General features: G+C 39.1%; 1 protein-coding gene across 2 annotated transcripts in view; it reads left to right on the top strand.

Annotated features, from left to right (window-relative positions):
• Nucleotides 1–19,510, top strand: part of DROSHA (drosha ribonuclease III) — a 124,531-nt gene that overhangs the window by 67,222 nt on the left and 37,799 nt on the right. For both annotated transcript variants that reach the window (XM_080803585.1, XM_080803586.1), the window contains 3 exons: nt 4,607–4,714; nt 5,243–5,381; nt 5,723–5,783. In XM_080803585.1, the coding sequence (XP_080659711.1) occupies nt 4,607–4,714; nt 5,243–5,381; nt 5,723–5,783 (308 nt within the window). The remainder of the gene's footprint in view (nt 1–4,606; nt 4,715–5,242; nt 5,382–5,722; nt 5,784–19,510) is intronic.

Below are 19,510 nucleotides of genomic sequence, written 5' to 3' on the forward strand. Positions count from 1 at the left end.
CTTCATTTTCTTGATATTTGTACTACTCTGTAGAGTATTAAGCATTTCCTATAATATCAACTCACTTATGATTATCTACAGGTAAAAATATATTTGAAGATAATTGCTAGTTTATATGTTAGTCTTTATCCCATACCCCCCCAACCTTTTCCTTCAATTGAGCTCATTTCTAGTAGATTCCTTAGTCTGCCTTCGGCTCAGGTCATGGTCTCAGGATCCTGGGATCGGGCCCCGCATCGGGCTCTCTGCTCAGCGGGGAGCCTGCTTCTTCCTCTCTCTCTGCCTGCCTCTCTGCCTGCTTTTGATCTCTGTCTCTGTCAGATAAATTTAAAAAAAAAAAAGAAAGGCTTATTAAAAGAATGATCCTTGAGGTCCTACATGTTCCTAACCATTTGTCTTTAAATATGGTTTATGTTTTCCTTCATTAACATCTTAAATATGTTTTCATTGTTTTCTGGCATAAAGCAATGCTGTCAGTCCTTTTGGTTAATTTTTTCAGATATGCTGTGTACCCTTTCATTATATACTTACAAGTCGTCTTTTTTCTCAGAAAAGTTTCCTTGAATTACACATCTCATTATTCTGTCCTGTTGTTTTGGTTTTCTTTAAGGATTCCTGTTATATGCTTCTTCTATCTTCTTTGCTTGTTTCCTGTATCTGTCGCTCTCTCTTGAATCCTTCATTTCCTGTTGATTTTTTATTTCTCTAAAATTTCTCCTTTTCCTATCTTTTATTTCTCAAAGCACTGTTCATTGGTTAATTTGTTTTTTTCTTCATTCTGTTTAGTCTCTGTTCTTAAAATGATTATTTCCTTTTATGTCTTTTCCCTGAGTTTTGTCACTTCTTTTCAAATCTTCTTTCATCCAGTCATTTCATTTCTGAGTTATGATAATATTTATTTGTAGTTTTCTTTTACAGCTCCAATTGCTTTATTTTGTTTAGGTTGTTTTGAAATGTTAGGTCATAGCTTTTTTTCTTTTAATTATCTGAGGAATCTTATTCTGTTCCTTTTCTCTATTTTCTGATAAAATCCTTGGATGGTATTGGATCATGATTCTTTTCTGTTGCTCTTCAAGTTAAATAATGTTAAATAAGTAAGTGAAATATTTTCCTGTATTTTAAGAAGGCAGTTGGGGCACCTGGGTGGCTCAGTGGGTTAAGCATCTGCCTTTGGTTCAGGTCATGATCTCAGGGTCCTGGGATCAAGCCCCACATCGGGCTCTCTGCCCAGCAGGGAGCCTGCTTCCCCCTCTCTCTCTGCCTGCCTCTCTGCCTACTTGTGATCTCTCTCTCTCTGTCAAATAAATAAATAAAATCTTAAAAAAAAAATAAGAAAGCGGTATAAGCCAAATTAGCCCCTCCTTCTACTGTTTTTGCAAAGTGATTTAAAAAAAAAAGGACTTTTAATACCTGAGACCTGCCCCCACTGCTTCCTCCTCTATTTTATCTAGATTCCCTCTTTCTTTTGCTCTTTATTGTTCCTCTCTTGCTTAAATGTGGCTTTTACCCCCAGCACTGTCTGTCTTCACACCATGGGGCTTTACCCTGGAAGGGAAGTTCAGTTTTTCATTGAGCATTTATAGGGCTTCAGCACTCTGGCGCCTTTACACTGTCCTCTTGTACTCACCTAGTACATTGGAATCTGCAGAGCCCTCTCCAGTTTTGGTCACATTTTCTATGAATATATGTTAATTTGGGGGTTCTTGCAATTCTCAGGGCTTTCAGAAGCCCTGCTACTCTCCCTGTCTTTTCTCTCTCACAGATGCTGAGATCTCCTAGATCTTTGTCCTCACCCTGTCTTATTTAGGTGTTCATGGGGGTACCTTGTTGTCTAGTTTTTATTGTTCATATTGCTTATAGGTGTGTTTTGCTAACCTGGTTGCTCAGTTTTTATGAGAGAATTTAAATAGCTTTACACATACAGCCATTTCCATGCAGTCTTTCTTTATTTTTATTTTTTTAATTTTTATTATTTTTTTTCCCATACAGTCATTAAAGGAGAAAACATTTGCGAGACTTGAATTGGCAGGTTGGAGGGAGATGCTCAGTGATTGTATGTATTTCAACATTGCAAAGATTGATACTTTAAAAAAAACTGAGCTAGAGTTGTTAATAGTCTTGTAGATAACATTGAGACTTTGTTGTCTGGGTTACAAGATAGACATGGTCATAGATGCCTTTTAGTGGTATTCACAAGAAGTAGACTTACCTAGAAAGAGATACTGGTGTAGTGAAGGGACTCAAAGCTGTTTCATACCAGTAAAAGTTAAAAGAAATAAGACTTAGGTTAACAAAGAGAAAATGTGGAGATATTATTGTTACATATAGCTTGTTTTTCTCCTGGGGTACAGCTAGGTTCAAAGAGATAAACTTTCAAAAGAGACAGATTTGGGCTGATTTTCTAATCATCAGAATACCCTAAAGAGGGTGTTCTTTCCTTTTTAAAGAGAAATTTTTTAAGGGGGCTCCTGAGTGGCTCATTCGGTTAGGCGTCTGCCTTTGACTCAGGGTGGAATCCCAGCATCCTGGGATGGAGCCCTACATTGACCTCCCTGCTCATCAGGGAGTCTGCTTCTCCCTCTGCCTCTCCCCACCACTCCTGCTGTCTCTTTCTCAAATAAATAAAAATCTTAAAAAAGTTATTAAGTATAGTGGACATACAATGTTATATTTATTTTTGCTGCACAACATAGTGATTCAACACCTCTGTATATAGTGCTCACCTTGGTAATTGCAGTTGCCATCTGTCACCATACTCTGTTACAGCATTATCGACTATATTCCCAATGCCTGCCTTTTCATTGCTTTCACTTACATATTTTATAACTGAAAATTTGCACCGTTTAACCTCCTTTACCCATTTTTGTCTGTTCTCCATACTCCCCTTCCCTTTGGCAACGACCAGTTTATTCTCTGTATTTTTTACATTATTTCGTTTGCTTCTGTTTTTTGTTTGTTTTGTTTTTTAGATTCCACACATATGTGAGGTCATACAGTATTTGACTTTCTCTAATTGACTTATTTCACTTAGCATAATAACCTGAAGAGGGTGTCCTTTTTTGATAGGTGATGATCCATCCCTCCCTGGAGATATTAAAAAAAATAGCCAATTTACCAGTTTGAGTTCACACTCCATAAAGATAGGTGGACTGCGTAGTCTGCATGCACCTTCTACCTTGAATTTTTAGCAGTTTTCTGCTAAAGCTTTTTTCTTCTTGAGCTTTCTGCAGTTTAACTGCCTGGGAAGTGATACTAAACTTTTGCCACACATTTTGTTTCCATATTACTGTGTTTTTTAATGCAGCACTTACAACAACAAAGTGGACAAAATGCCAGTGATTCAGGTCATAATGGCATATTTCTGGGAAGCCCTTGAAGCAAAGAGCATGTCCTTACTGTTTTTCTCTTCCACAGCTGTAGTAAGCCTTGCCCGTGAAGGTGCTCAATATGCATTTATTGAATTGAACTGGAAAGAAGGACTTCCTGTTGATTGGAATTTCTACTTGGGAGCACGAATCTTTCCTTATAAGTTAATACCGGAAACTGATTTCTGCAGTTACAAGCAAATCCGTTATCATGTATTTTTAAACAATGCCATCTGAAAATACTTCAAAGACTAAAATGATATAAGGCATATGTCAGTCATTCTGTGGGCTGTGCCCAGCCTCTAGGTTCTGATGAATAAGAATGACTCCCTCTTTCTCTTGCGTTCTAGGGAAGTGTAATGAAAAAAAAGAAAAAGCGATGACTTTTATGAAATTATCTCCCAATAAGGAATCTTTAGCTAAATGAAAAGTGATTGAAATGAAAGTAAAAGTTCCATGTCCTCAGGTGACATAACTGTATTGGTAGTTTTATAAGAGTTGTCCTTAGAATATTAGATCATTAAGTATTAAACCTAGAATGGCCTTTTGAGATCACCAGACTGAGAAGTTCTTACCTGGAGGATAGTGATGGGCTTCTAGGGGTCTGTGAACCTATTAAAATTGCATACATTTTTTGCATGTTTATGCACATAGGCATTTTTCTGGGGAAAGGGTAATTTTCTTTAGATTCTCAAAAGTGTCTTGACCCTGACAAAGTTTCAGAATTTATGAACTCTAGTTCATTCTCTTAGCATTAAAGATAGACAAGGAGGCACAGAAATTCTGCTGGCTTCGTTGAGGTCACCCTGCTGAGTGCTGATAAAGCAGGGTTGTTCCTACTTGAATGAGGGCTAAGAAGCCTTGTACTAAGCAGTTTTTTGGTATTTGCTCATTTAATCCTTTTAACCCTCCCCTCCTTGGAAATAGCTCTCCTGATGATCCTTATTCTGTAGGTGAGGAAACAGAGAGAGATCAAATAATTCCCCTGCCAAGTTCCACAATGAATGAGTGAAGCAGAAATCAGATCGAGGCATTGTGATTCCAGAGACTATATCCTAAGCAACTGTAGTCCATCACCCCTCAAGAGGGGATTGGCAAGGATGCCATGTGGCCAGTAAACCGTTTCAAGACTTTGGCAGTTGAAATCTGGGATGAGAAAAATGGTTCTTGTTTGTTGTAAAATAAATGAAGGATTATTACAAGTTTTTATCGAGATAAACTTATTGAAATTTTCTTCCTAGCATGCCATGATGTTGCCTGTCTTGACCCATCATATCCGCTACCACCAATGCCTAATGCATCTAGACAAGTTGATAGGATATACTTTCCAAGATCGTTGTCTGTTACAGGTAAGACATACTCTCCTGTACACTCACATAACAGCAAAATAGGAGTAATTCATCTTGCAGGTTACAAATGGAACATTGAGAGTCTCCATTCTGGGAGATGATGAGGATGTTTAGTAACACAGCTCTCTCCATTACTCTACTCTGGTTGACACTTTCAAACACTTTTTCTCACCTTTCATTTTATTTTATTTTAATTTTTTTGACACTATCCCTAAAGAAATAGACTAAAGCTAAAATTTGTCTGTCAAACCTGAGTCCTTTCTTTAAGCCTTGCCTTCTTTATGGCTCTTCTTTCCAGGTGATAACTATTCTGATTCTCCTTTGAAAGATGTGGGTTTTTAGGTTTCTTTTTAGAAAAGGTCTTGCACTAGAGCTCTGGAAATTTGACCCTGAAGAAGATAAGATGGAAAGATCAGGGCTTAAAATTCGACTGTATAGATCTCTTTCAACTATTTCATTTGAGATAATATAAAGATGGCACTTCTATGCTGAGTTTTTCAGACTAAATTTATTTTGTTGAAATTTTAGCTGGCCATGACTCATCCTAGTCATCACTTAAATTTTGGAATGAATCCTGATCATGCCAGGAATTCTTTATCTAACTGTGGAATTCGACAGCCCAAATATGGAGATAGAAAAGTTCACCACATGCACATGAGGAAAAAAGGTATGTTTGGATTCTACTCTTGTGTTTTGGTCTATGTTCCCTGTTGTAAATTAAGTCCCCACCAGGAAGAGTTTCCTGGTGACTGTTGCATATTCTCATTTTGTAGTGCTTTACGTAACAGCATTCACTTTGAGCATTATTATAAGGATGGATGAATTTTTTAGGAAAATTTTTTGCTACTATCAAGTGTTTTAAGTAACTAAATTGATCAGACTTGTAGACATGCAGATATCAAACCTTTTGAAATCAAACTGGGGTAAGATAATTGCCTTTCTATGTATCATATCATGGTCCTAGAATGCTTCTAACAGTATTTCCTTATTTATTTACTTTTTAAATAGGAATTAACACTTTAATAAATATTATGTCACGCCTTGGCCAAGATGACCCCACTCCCTCAAGGTAAAGTGGCTTTTGTTAATAACAGCTTTATGGAGGTGTCACTCACGTACCATACGAGTCACCCACTTGAAGTATACTATTCAATGGTTTTTAGAATGTTCACAGAGTGCTGCAGTCTTGATCACTACTTAATTTTAGAATGTTTTCAGCATCCCAAAAAGAAACCTGTACTCTGCATTTCCCCTCAGTCTGCCCAGCCCTAGGCTGCTTTCAGTTTTTATGGATTTGCCTATTCTGAACATGTTATATAATGGTATCATACAAATATGTGGTCCTTTGAGACCAGCTTTTTAAAATTATTGATTTATAATCATTTTTATATATTCCAGATACAAATCTCTTACCAGATACAAATTTGCAAACATTTTTTTCTCATTCTATGGATTGTTTCTTCATTCTTTTGAAGATATCCTTCAAAGCAAAAAAGTTTTGATGAAGTCCAGTTTCTCTTTTACTTGTGTTGCTTGGGCTTTTGGCATCATGTTTAAGAAGCCATTGCCTAATATAAAATCACAAAGATTGGGGCACCTGGGTGGCTCAGTGGGTTAAGGCCTCTGCCTTCGGCTCAGGTCATGATCCCAGGTCATGATCCCACATCAGGCTCCCTGCTCAGGCGGGGAGCCTGCTTCTGCCTCTGTGCCTACTTGTGATCTCTGTCTGTCAAATAAATAAATAAAATCTTTAAAAAAAAATCGCAAAGATTTACATCTTTTTTTCTTTTAGGAGTTCAATAGTTTTTTTCTTAACATTGAGATCTTTGGTCTATTTAGAGTTAATTTTTGTTTATGGTGTGGTGTAGGTGCATTCCTTTTGCTGTGGATATCCAGTATCATTTGTTGAAAAGACTAATCTTTTTCCATGAAATTGTTTTGGCACCTTGTTGAAAATTAATTGGTGGTATATGTGAAGATTATTTTTGGACTCTGAGCTCTAGTCCACTGATCTGTGTGTCTGTCCTTATGCCAGTACCATACTGTCTTGATTACTGTAGCTTTATAGTAAGCTTTAAAAATAAGAAATGCAAGATCTCCAGCTTTCTCTCTCTCTCTCTCTCTTTTTTTTTTTTCAAGTTTATTTTGACTATTTTGGATCCATTACATTTCCACGTGAGATTTTGGATTAGTTTATCAATTTCTGCAAAGAAGTTGGCTGGGATTTTGATAGGGATCATGTTGCATCTATAGTTCAATTTGTGAACAGTTGCCATCTTAATATTAAGTTTCTGAACCTTCAATATCTTTACATTTATTCAAGTTATTTTTAATTTATTCCAATAGTATTTTATAGTTTTAAGTGTACATTTTGTATGTCTTTTGCTAAATTCATTCCTGGGGTTTTTTGTGTTTTGTGTTGTTTTGTTGTTGTTATATATGGGATTGTTTTTCTTAATTTCACTTTTGGATTGTTCATTGCCTGTGTAGAGAAATAGAATTGATTTTTTTATATTGATATTCTATCTTGCAACCTTAATGAGCTCATTTGTTAGCTCTAATAGTTTTTAAGTGGATTGCTTAGAATTTGGGGGGGTATATGATCATATCACCTACCAATAGAGATAGTTTTACTTTTTCCTTTCCAGTCTGGATGTCATTTCATTCTCTGAACATAGTTGCCTTGGCTAGAGCTTCCAGTATAATACTGAATTGAAGTGGTGAGAGTGGATCTTTGTCTTCTTCCTAAAATTTTTAGGGGAAAGCATTCTTTTGCATTGAGAATGGTGTTAGCTCTGCATTTTTCATAGATGTTTTTTATCTGGTTGAGGAATCTCCCTTCTGTTCCTAGTTTGCTGAATGTTTTTTAATGAAAATGTAGAATTTTGTCAAATACTTTTTTTGTGTGTCTGTTGAGATCATCATTTTTTTTTCATCATTTATTCTATTCATATGGTGTATTATGTTCATTGATTTTTGGATATTGAACCAACCTTGCTTTCCTGGGATATGTCCCACTTGGTTATGGTATATAGTCCTTTTTATATCCTCTAAACTTAGTCTGCTTGTATTGTGTTGGGGATTTTGTGTCTATATTCGTAAGTTATTGGTCTGTAGTTTTCCTTTTCTGTGATGTTTTGATTGGTTTTATTATTAAGATAACATTGGTCTTATATAATGGGTTGGAGATACCTTCTTATATTAACATTCTTTTGTGAGGACTTGAGCCCCTGGAGAATCTGGGAAGAAAGTGGACTGGTTCTAAACTCATAAACACCCATGGAAAACTGAATGGAAGCAAGGCTGATGAAGCTCTGATGTTGCTCTCAGGAGGCTTATCTGTGTGTGTGAAACAAGCAGGTTATGTTCTGAAAGGCAGTAGAGGAGATTGCTTGAGGGCATATTTCTTTTTTTACCAGGCAGTTGAAAAGTTGAATAGCCAGGCTTGTCCCTCTTGGGTTCCAGGCTTCGGTGGATTAAAGGTGGGTTGAGCGGGTTTAGAAGCGACAGAGTTGACAGTTGCTGCAGCTCCAAACTGGCCTCCACAGCCGAGAGAATGACCAGCCATAGTTAGCATAGCTTCCTTTTCTACCTTTTTTTCATCTGCCACTTTTCTTTTTAAATTGGCTTGCCTTGAGTTGCTCTCTTGAAATTATCATAGACCATACTATCTTCCTCTTCAATCAAGAGGTAAAAAGAAAGGCAGAATGAAACTTTAAATTCCTGTTTGATGATGATCAGATGCCTTACTATGGTATTCTGTGAGCGTCTAAGATCAGAAAAGAACTGTCTAATTAGAAGAGCCCTTAATCACACCCTCAGGGACAGTGTGGCCATGGTTTCATTTTCCCTGCTATCTTGTAGAGTCTTCAGATGACCAGTTCTTATTTTAATAAGTGGAACCCTAAGTTCCCTACAGCCCCGTTAGCAAGGCTACACATGCCCTACACGTGTACTTTTCAGTGATAAAAGCATGAGCTTAAATTATCTTTGTTTCATCTATCCCAAACATAGTTGTTGGTATAAATTGTCTTTTGATAGTGCTGTTCAGATGTCGTGATTTAGGTTTTCTTTTGCTCTGTCACAAAGAGATGGCTTTCTTACTGTGGCAGAAGGAATTCTGAGAAACTGTGTTCATATTGAAAATGACAGGGAATAAACAAATATCTCTTGTCCTTTGCCGTTTGTGTTGAGCGCCTCTTGCTGTGTACCTGATCTTACTGCTGATGACAGAGCTGACCCCACGTTTCTGTTCAGGAAGAGCCTCCTCGACGCTTTGGTGGCCAGCTCTGCTGCTGGCCAGCAGCCCCCTGTGCACAGCTGTGGGAGCTGTACTTCAGAATCTTCCTGCGAATTCAGTTCGATGGGACATTTATCTGGTGCCTTTTGAGTTTGAGGCAGTTTATAGGTCTTTTAGAGGAATTTAAGGCAAGTAAGACAAAGCCCCCACTTACCAGGAGGTGTGACCAAGAGTGCCATAAGCCTAAATAACTTCATGAAAGGGGTCCTTTGGTAAGTGCTTCAGTGAAGGTCAAAACCAAAACATACATAGTCTGCTGTGGGGCTGATAGCTCTGGTGGTTGTTTAGGGATTATAGGTCAGTTTTTTATTGTACACTTCAGTGATTGAATTCACTTGAAGTGATTTGCCCTCTCCCTTTTTTGTCTTGGTTTGCTGTTCTAAAATGGGATGCAGTTATCCCTGCTCCTTGGAAGTGTTCGTAGATCTTTGACACAAACACTCTCAAATTGCAAGTGTCAGTGGTTGTACCTCCTCCCAAGCGAGCTTGCTCAGAGCTTCAGACTTGAGAAAGGACAGCGGGAATGAGCTACTAACGGGAGTGGGAATGTGCAGGAACAAGACAGGCAGGAGGCAGGGCTGAGGGGAGGGGCTCTCGATCCTGTTCTTTTCCTGGTCCTCCTGGAAACCACTCCTCACACCCCTGCCCTTCCTGCTCTACAGTTAGTGACAACATTTTGCCAGTTCTACCCTCACGCTGCCTTTGCATTCAGTCATCTTGCTATTTCTGGAGCCTGAATTCTAGTTTTTAGCTATAACTTGCTTGAAAGCTTTCAGTGATGTCTCATCACCTACTGGATAAGCCGAAACCTCCCCATCTGCATCCAGCAACTGAGACCAGGCCCCGGGCCACTTTTCCAGGCATGTCTTGCTTTTCCCTGTGGCTGCTTACACACCATTACCACTGCTGTCAGGCTCACTCTTTCTCTTCCTCAAACGCCAACAGTCATTGTACATCTCTCCCTGGAATGCCCCGGAACCCTGTTTTATGGCCTGATTTTCTTTACTGTAAGCATCTTGATGGTCTTTGGTCATACTATTTCTTTTTCTTTTTTTTTTTAAATAGTAACTTTTACAAAGCAAAATCTCAGTAAACAAGTATTAAAGGAAAGAATGCCATTCATGATATTATTTTCATGTCAGGTTATTGTTTACATTTCCCTAGAAATAGGGAAACTTGGATATTAAGAAATAGGAAAACTTGGGTGGTTAAGAACCATAAGCAGAGGTTTAAATGGCAGATTAGTATCTTACTTAATCTGATTTCGCATCTGGTAGGATTTACAAAAAGGCATGAAGTCTTAAATAAACAAAAATCCGTCTGTCAGAACTATAAAATAATTCACTTTTATGATGGCATCATCTCATGCGAATTTGCCACCCATAATTTTTTAAAGTGTCACTGTTTAAATGCATAAATCTCAGTTGTATAATTATATTTAAGTTATATAAATTTCAGTGAATTGTTACCACAGAAAGGATATCTGAAGGATTAGGCTTTTGAGGGCATTCAAGTAATCCATGTATTATCAGTAAGACCTTTGGGAAAGGGACTAGAAGATTGGTAATGGAAAAAGAAGCTGCCTTGTTTCATTTTGTTTTTTTTTTTTTTTTTTTTTTTAATTTTTTATTTTAATAAACATATAATGTATTTTTATCCCCAGGGGTACAGGTCTGTGAATCATCTGGTTTACACATTTCACAGCACTCATCATAGCCCATACCCTCCCCAATGTCCATTTCCCCACCACCCTCTCCCGTCCCCCTTCCCCCCCGCAACCCTCAGTCTGTTTCTTGAGATTGAGTCTTTTATGGTTTGTCTCCCTCCCAATCCCATCTTTTCATTTTTTCTTTTCCTACCTCCCCCCAAACCCCCCCACCTTGCATCTCCCCTTCCTCATATCAAAGAGATCATATGATAGTTATATTTCTCCGATTGACTTATTTCGCTAAGCATGATACCCTCTAGTTCCATCCACGTCATCGCAAATGGCAAGATTTCATGTCTTTTGATGGCTGCATAGTATTCCATTGTGTATATATACCACATCTTCTTTATCCATTCATCTGTTGATGGACATCTAGGCGCTTTCCACAGTTTGGCTATTGTGGACATTGCTGCTATAAACATTCGGGTGCACGTGCCCCTTCGGAGCACCACGTTTGTATCTTTAGGATATATACCCAGGAGTGCAATTGCTGGGTCGTAGGGTAGCTCTATTTTCAGTTTTTTGAGGAACCTCCACACTGTTTTCCAGAGTGGTTGCACCAGCTTGCATTCCCACCAACAGTGTAGGAGGGTTCCCCTCTCTCCACATCCTCGCCAGCATCTGTCATTTCTTGACTTGTTAATTTTAGCCATTCTGACTGGTGTGAGGTGGTATCTCATTGTGGTTTTGATTTGTATTTCCCTGATGCCGAGTGATGTGGAGCATTTTTTCATGTGTCTGTTGGCCATCTGGATGTCTTCCTTGCAGAAATGTCTGTTCATGTCCTCTGCCCATTTCTTGACTGGATTATTTGTTCTTTGGGTATTGAGTTTGATAAGCTCTTTATAGATTTTGGATACGAGCCCTTTATCTGATAGGTCGTTTGCAAATATCTTCTCCCATTCTGTCAGTTGTCTTTTGGTTTTGTTTACTGTTTCCTTTGCTGTGCAAAAGCTTTTGATCTTGATGAAATCCCAATAGTTCATTTTTGCCCTTGCTTCTGTTGCCTTTGGCGATGTTCCTAGGAAGAAGTTGCTGCGGTTGAGGTCAAAGAGGTTGCTGCCTGCATTGTCCTCAAGGATTTTGATAGATTCCTTTCGCACATTGAGGTCCTTCATCCATTTTGAGTCTATTTTCGTGTGTGGTGTAAGGAAATAGTCCAATTTCATTTTTCTGCATGTGGCTGTCCAATTTTCCCAGCACCATTTGTTGAAGAGGCTGTCTTTTTTCCATTGGATATTCTTTCCTGCTTTGTCGAAGATGAGTTGACCATAGAGTTGAGGGTCTATTTCTGGGCTCTCTATTCTGTTCCATTGGTCTATATGTCTGTTTTTGTGCCAGTACCATACTGTCTTGATGATGACAGCTTTGTAATAGAGCTTGAAGTCTGGAATTGTGATGCCACCGACTTTGGCTTTCTTTTTCAATATTCCTTTGGCTATTCGAGGTCTTTTCTGGTTCCATATAAATTTTAGGATTATTTGTTCTATTTCTTTAAAAAAAATGGATGGGATTTTGATAGGGATTGCATTAAATGTGTAGATTGCTTTAGGTAGAATAGACATTTTCACAATATTTGTTCTTCCAATCCATGAGCATGGAATATTTTTCCATTTCTTTGTGTCTTCCTCAATTTCTTTCATGAGTACTTTATAGTTTTCTGAGTATAGATTCTTTGCCTCTTTGGTTAGATTTATTCCTAGGTATCTTATGGTTTTGGGTACGATGGTAAATGGGACTGACTCCTCAATTTCTCTTTCTTCTGTCTTGTTGTTAGTGTAAAGAAATGCGACTGATTTCTGTGCATTGACTTTATATCCTGACACTTTACTGAATTCCTGTATAAGTTCTAGCAGTTTTGGAGTGGAGCCTTTTGGGTTTTCCACATATAGTATCATATCATCTGCAAAGAGTGATAGTTTGACTTCTTCTTTGCCGATTTGGATGCCTTTAATTTCTTTTTGTTGTCTGATTGCTGAGGCTAGGACTTCTAGGACTATATTGAACAGCAGTGGTGATAACGGACATCCCTGCCGTGTTCCTGACCTTAGCGGAAAAGCTTTCAGTTTTTCTCCATTGAGAATGATATTTGCGGTGGGTTTTTCATAGATGGCTTTGATAATATTGAGGTATGTGCCTTCTATCCCTACACTTTGAAGAGTTTTAATCAGGAAGGGATGCTGCACTTTGTCAAACGCTTTTTCAGCATCTATTGAGAGTATCATATGGTTCTTACTCTTTCTTTTATTAATGTATTGTATCACATTGATGGATTTGCGGATGTTGAACCAACCTTGCAGCCCTGGAATAAATCCCACTTGGTCGTGGTGAATAATCCTTTTAATGTACTGTTGGATCCTATTGGCCAGTATTTTGGTGAGAATTTTCGCATCTGTGTTCATCAAGGATATTGGTCTGTAATTCTCTTTTTTGGTGGGATCCTTGTCTGGTTTTGGGATCAAGGTGATGCTGGCCTCATAGAATGAGTTTGGAAGTTTTCCTTCCATTTCTATTTTTTGGAACAGTTTCAGGAGAATAGGAATTAATTCTTCTTTAAATGTTTGGTAGAATTCCCCTGGGAAGCCGTCTGGTCCTGGACTTTTGTTTGTTTGAAGATTTTTGATGACTGTTTCAATCTCCTTACTGGTTATGGGTCTGTTCAGGTTATCTATTTCTTCCTGGTTCAGTTGTGGTAGTTTATACATCTCTAGAAATGTATCCATTTCTTCCAGGTTGTCAAATTTGTTGCCATAGAGTTGCTCGTAGTATGTTCTTATAATTGTTTGTATTTCTTTGGTGTTGGTTGTGATCTCTCCTCTTTCATTCATGATTTTATTTATTTGCGTCCTTTCTCTTTTCTTTTTGATAAGTCTGGCCAGGGGCTTATCAATCTTATTAATTCTTTCAAAGAACCAGCTCCTAGTTTTGTTGATTTGTTCTATTGTTTTTTTAGTTTCTATTTCATTGATTTCTGCTCTGATCTTTATGATTTCTCTTCTCCTGCTGGGTTTAGGCTTTCTTTGTTGTTCTCTCTCCAGCTCCTTTAGGTGTAGGGTTAGGTTGTGTATTTGAGACCTTTCTTGTTTCTTGAGAAAGGCTTGCACTGCTATATATTTTCCTCTCAGGACTGCCTTTGTTGTATCCCACAGATTTTGAACTGTTGTGTTTTCATTATCATTTGTTTCCATGAATTTTTTCAATTCTTCTTTAATTTCCTGGTTGACCCATTCATTTTTTAGAAAGATGCTGTTTAGTCTCCATGTATTTGCGTTCTTTCCAAATTTCCTCTTGTGATTGAGTTCGAGCTTCAGAGCATTGTGGTCTGAAAATATGCAGGGAATGATCTCGATCTTTTGGTACCGATTGAGACCTGATTTATGACCCAGGATGTGGTCTATTCTGGAGAATGTTCCATGTGCACTAGAGAAGAATGTATATTCTGTTGCTTTGGGATGGAATGTTCTGAATATATCTGTGATGTCCATCTGGTCCAGTGTGTCATTTAAGGCCTTTATTTCCTTGTTGATCTTTTGCTTAGATGATCTGTCCATTTCAGTGAGGGGAGTGTTAAAGTCCCCTGCTATTATTGTATTACTGTCGATGTATTTCTTTGATTTTGTTATTAATTGGTTTATATAGTTGGCTGCTCCCATGTTAGGGGCATAGATATTTAAGATTGTTAGATCTTCTTGTTGGACAGACCCTTTGAGTATGATATAGTGTCCTTCCTCATCTCTTATTATAGTCTTTGGCTTAAAATCTAATTGATCTGATATAAGGATTGCCACCCCAGCTTTCTTCTGATGTCCATTAGCATGGTACATTGTTTTCCACCCCCTCACTTTAAATCTGGAGGTGTCTTCGGGTCTAAAATGAGTTTCTTGTAGGCAGCATATTGATGGGTTTTGTTTTTTTATCCATTCTGATACCCTGTGTCTTTTGATTGGGGCATTTAGCCCATTAACATTCAGGGTAACTATTGAGAGATATGAATTTAGTGCCATTGTATTGCCTGTAAGGTGATTGTTACTGTATATTGTTTCTGCTTCTTTCTGATCTACTACTTTTAGGGTCTCTCTTTGCTTAGAGGACCCCTTTCAATATTTCCTGTAGAGCTGGTTTGGTGTTTGCAAATTCTTTCAGCTTTTGTTTGTCCTGGAAGCTCTTTATCTCTCCTTCTATTTTCAATGATAGCCTAGCCGGATATAGTATTCTTGGCTGCATGTTTTTCTCGTTTAGTGCTCTGAATATGTCATGCCAGTTCTTTCTGGCCTGCCAGGTCTCTGTGGATAGGTCCGCTGCCAATCTAATGTTTTTACCCTTATATGTTACAGACTTCTTTTCCCGGGCTGCTTTCAGGATTTTCTCTTTGTCGCTAAGACTTGTAAATTTTACTATCAGGTGACGAGGTGTGGACCTATTTTTATTGATTTTGAGGGGCGTTCTTAGCATCTCCTGGATTTTGATGTTTGTTCCCTTTGCCATATTAGGAAAATTCTCTCCAATAATTGTCTCCAATATACCTTCTGCTCCCCTCTCTCTTTCTTCTTCTTCTGGAATCCCAATTATTCTAATGTTGTGTCGTCTTATGGTGTCACTTATCTCTCGAATCCTCTCCTCGTGTTCCAGTAGTTGTTTGTCTCTCTTTTGCTCAGCTTCTTTATTCTCTGTCATTTGGTCTTCTATGTCACTAATTCTTTCTTCTGCCTCATTTATCCTGGCAGTGAGAGCTTCCATTTTTGATTGCACCTCATGAATAGCTTTTTTGATTTCAACTTGGTTAGATTTTAGTTCTTTTATTTCTCCAGAAAGGGCTTTTATCTCTCCGGAGAGGGTTTCTCTAATATCTTCTATGCCTTTTTCGAGCCCGGCTAGAACCTTGAGAATTGTCATTCTGAACTCTAGATCTGTCATGCTACCTATGTCTGTATTGATTAGGTCTCCAGCCTTCGGTACGTCCTCTTGTTCTTTTTTTTGAGGTGAGTTTTTCCGCCTTGTCATTTTGTCCAGGTAGGATTTGCTTTCTCCTGCTGTGGAATTCCGCTGTTCTTGGTGACTGAAGTTGGTTTTGGATGGGTTTCTTGTTGATCTTCTGGGGGAGGGGCCTGTTGTAGTGATTCTCAAGTGTCTTTGCCACAGGCGGAATTGCACCGCCCTTGCCAGGGGCCGGGCTAAGTAATCCGCTCAGGTTTGCTTTCGGGAGCTTTTGTTCCCTGAGCGCTTTCCGTAGAGTTCCGGAGGACGGGAATGAAGATGGCGGCCTCCCAATCTCTCGGCCCGGAGGAGCCGAGAGCTTGGGGTTCCGCTCCTCAGTGCGCTCTCAGAGCAAAGCGCCCAACAGTCCCGCCTCCCTGGCTTGCGGTCGCGCCTCGAGGAAAGCAGTCAATTGTTGGAGCTGGAGAAAAGCGCCGGGTCGCTTTTGTCTCTGTGGCCTCCGGCCGCGCTCCGAGCCCACCCAGCCTGCGACCGGCACAAGGTAACCCTGGGCTTAGAGCTCACTCCTCGGCTTTGTCGCTATAGCCGGCTTCCCCGCTCCAATACCTGCGAGCTCTGCGGCACTCAGACACCCCCAGTCCTTCTGTGACCCTGCGGGTCCTGGGGTTATGCTGACCCCGCCTGGGTTTCCCCCCAGTTTAGCCTCTGGAGCGATGTCTCCCACTGGAGCCGACTTTTAAAAGTCCCGATTTTGTGCTCCGTCGCTCCGCTGCTTGCCGGGTGCCGGCCCCTCCCCCCGGGGTCTATCTTCCCGTCTCTTTGGATTCACTTCTCCGCAGGTCCTACCTTTCAGAAAGTGATCGATTTTCTGTTTCTGGGATTGTTGCTCTTCTTCTCTTTGATTTCCCGTTGGATTTGTAGGTGTTCACAATGGTTAGATAAGCTATCTAGCTGATCTCCTGCTACCCGATGTCGTCTCAGCCTGCTACTTCTCCGCCATCTTGACTCCTCCCCCTCATTTTGTTTTTTGATTGGTAGAGTCGTTGGTAGACATCATATTTAAGAATGTGTTGGAACAAAGAGTGATTCACGTATGGACTATTTATTAATGTCTCTGTGTTTAAGGAAATGGTAGTTAGAATTTCAATTAGTTATACATAAGGGTCTTCAAGACAATAAAACATGCTGGAGTATATATGAATTCCACTGAGTAGATTTACTGGCTTAAAAATTCAGGTTAAAGTCCAGAGATGCTTAACCCTGGGATCCCTGGGTCCAGCAGGTCTCAGATCTGGTAGCTCTGTGACCTTCCCTTCCACTAAGTGTCCAGGTAGATGTAGTGAATAGAAGGAATTCCTGAACGGGGTGGAAGGTTCACCTGATCTCCAGCCACCCTTTCTAGCTTTAGTTGACCTGTCACTGGCTGAGGCCTGGAAGGAAAGGTGAAAAAATGTCCACACCCTCTCCGTGGCAGTTACCCTTGGACTTGACCCATCCCAAGATGGTTTTCCATGGCATAAAGGTTACCTTCCAGTGATTCCTGTTACAGGGAGACTGTTATGTTTTATAAAGTGCTTTGAATTCCTCAGACCAAATGTGCTTTATACATGTTACAGTTAATCTGGATTTCCTAACGTCTTTGTTGATTCAGTTCTCAGAAACAAATGGAGTGTTTATTGTTCAGTAAACATTTCCTCTTGGAGCTTACTAGTACTTATAAAGAGAGTGATTAATGAGTATAGGAACAATAGAAGAAGGAACAAAGGCTTTGTTGCTGTACTCAGCAGTGACTAGAAGCTCACTCTGTCCATTTTTTCTGGATAAACCATTGGATTAGGAATTGTCCAGTATAATAATAAGCTGAAGTGGTATTTAATCCCCATTTCTGTTTGTGGCCCATTGCCAGTGTTTAGTCACAGTGAGGATACAGAAAAACATGTGTTGGATATGGGGAAATTATTTAGTGGATGGCAGACTCACTATTGAATAAGCCTGTGTGGAACTGTGACCTTGTATTTTAGCACACTGAATAATAGTCTAACTTTGTGGTTATTAAAATCCTAGACATAGTTCTTGTCTCCCTGAAAGTTTATAAAACAAATTAAAGTATAGCTTATGCCAGTATGAGTTCATTCACATAGTATATGACTCAAAGCAGCTATTATTCTTTGATGAGATGTCCTATTTTTTAATAAAGCATAAGACAATCCAGCTATGGTTTGTCTTCACCCCAGGTACGGTTTCTGGCTTTCCATGTTAAGTAGATTTTCCTGGATAGTACTTTAAACTGTTGGGAAGAAAATAAAGTCTTTACCACAGAAAATACTACTTTCATTTTACTGACATTTGGAAAAGAATAGGATGATTCTAATTCTTTCTTTTTAACAAAACTCACCATTTCAGAGGACGTGGGTGGTTCATTCGGTTAAGCATCTGCTTTTGGCTCAGGTCATGATCTCAGGGTCCTGGGATTGAGCTCCATGTCCCCACTGGATGCAGAGCCTGCCTCTTCGTCTTCCTCAGCCCCTATCCCTGCTTGTACTCTCTGTCTCTCAAATAAATAAATAAAATCTTAAAAAAAAAAAAAAAGACCTAAAACTCTCACCATTTCTTTTCTTTGTTCCCGTCTCTCAGGACAACAGCTTATTAGGTTTCACAAAATTAAGTTGGCAAGAAGTCTGAGGGATTAACATGTTACCATGTTAACTAGGGCCTCTATTCCTTGATGCGTTCTCCAAGAATGATGACAGACACTTTTGGAGTTCTGCGGTATTTGACAAAAAGCAAAGTGCAGTATCAAGTAGCTTCCAAATGATATATTTTTAAAATATAATGTTTAGTCAGGGGCATCTGGGTGGTTTGTCAGTTGAACGTCTGGCTCTTGATTTTGGCTCAGGTTGTGATCTCAGGGTTCTGGGATCGAGGCCTGTGTTGGGCTCTGTGCTCAGCGGGGAGTCTGCTTGAGATTCTCTCTTGGTCTCCTGCTCCCCCACACTGTGCTCTCTCTCTAAAATAAATCTTTTAAAAATATATACTGTTTAGTCACTCTTGGCTAATGGAGTAGCAGCAAAAAGTCTTTTAAAAGCTAATATAAAGGGACGCCTGGGTGGCTCAGTTGGTTAAGCGGCTGCCTTCGGCTCAGGTCATGATCCCAGCGTCCTGGGATCGAGTCCCACATCGGGCTCCTTGCTCGGCGGGGAGCCTGCTTCTCCCTCTGCCTCTGCCTACCACTCTGTCTGCCTGTGCTCGCTCTCTCTAACAAATAAATAAATTAAGAAAAAAAAAATTAAAAAAAAAGCTAATATAAATTAGGTAAGACTAAGAAAAATAGTTTGAGGGCCTAATTAATTTCTTTTTCTTTTCTTTTTTTTTTTTCTTTCTCTCTCTCTTCCTCTCCCCCTTCCTCCTTCCCTTTCTCTCCATCCTCCCCTTCTCTGTTAAGCTTTTGGATTATGAATTCTTTACCACAGACATAAGTTGTTCACTCTTTCTTTATCTCATTTTCCATTTTTGGCTATTAACTGCTTTCCAGAATGCCTTTTTCACATAAATAAAGGGTTTGAATCACATCTTTGTTGCTCAAGTCTTTCTTGTTTTCTCCTATTACATTTATTTTCCTTTAAAATTCTCAACTGTGAAGGAATGTTAGGGTGGAAGAATTAACTTATGAGATATGTGAGCTAATATAAAATTGAACTCAAATTACCAAGTAGATAATTTATAGCCGAGAGTCATTTAATTTGTAAATAAATATTTTTTTATTTTCCACATATACTGAAACCATAAGGTGACTTTAAATATGGAAACTAAACTGGCACCCAAGAAGCAGGGAACAATAAAAGATAGTATATAA

Source organism: Martes martes (assembly GCF_963455335.1).
Source record: "Martes martes genome assembly, chromosome: 5".
In the NCBI taxonomy this organism is placed as follows: Eukaryota; Metazoa; Chordata; class Mammalia; order Carnivora; family Mustelidae; genus Martes; species Martes martes.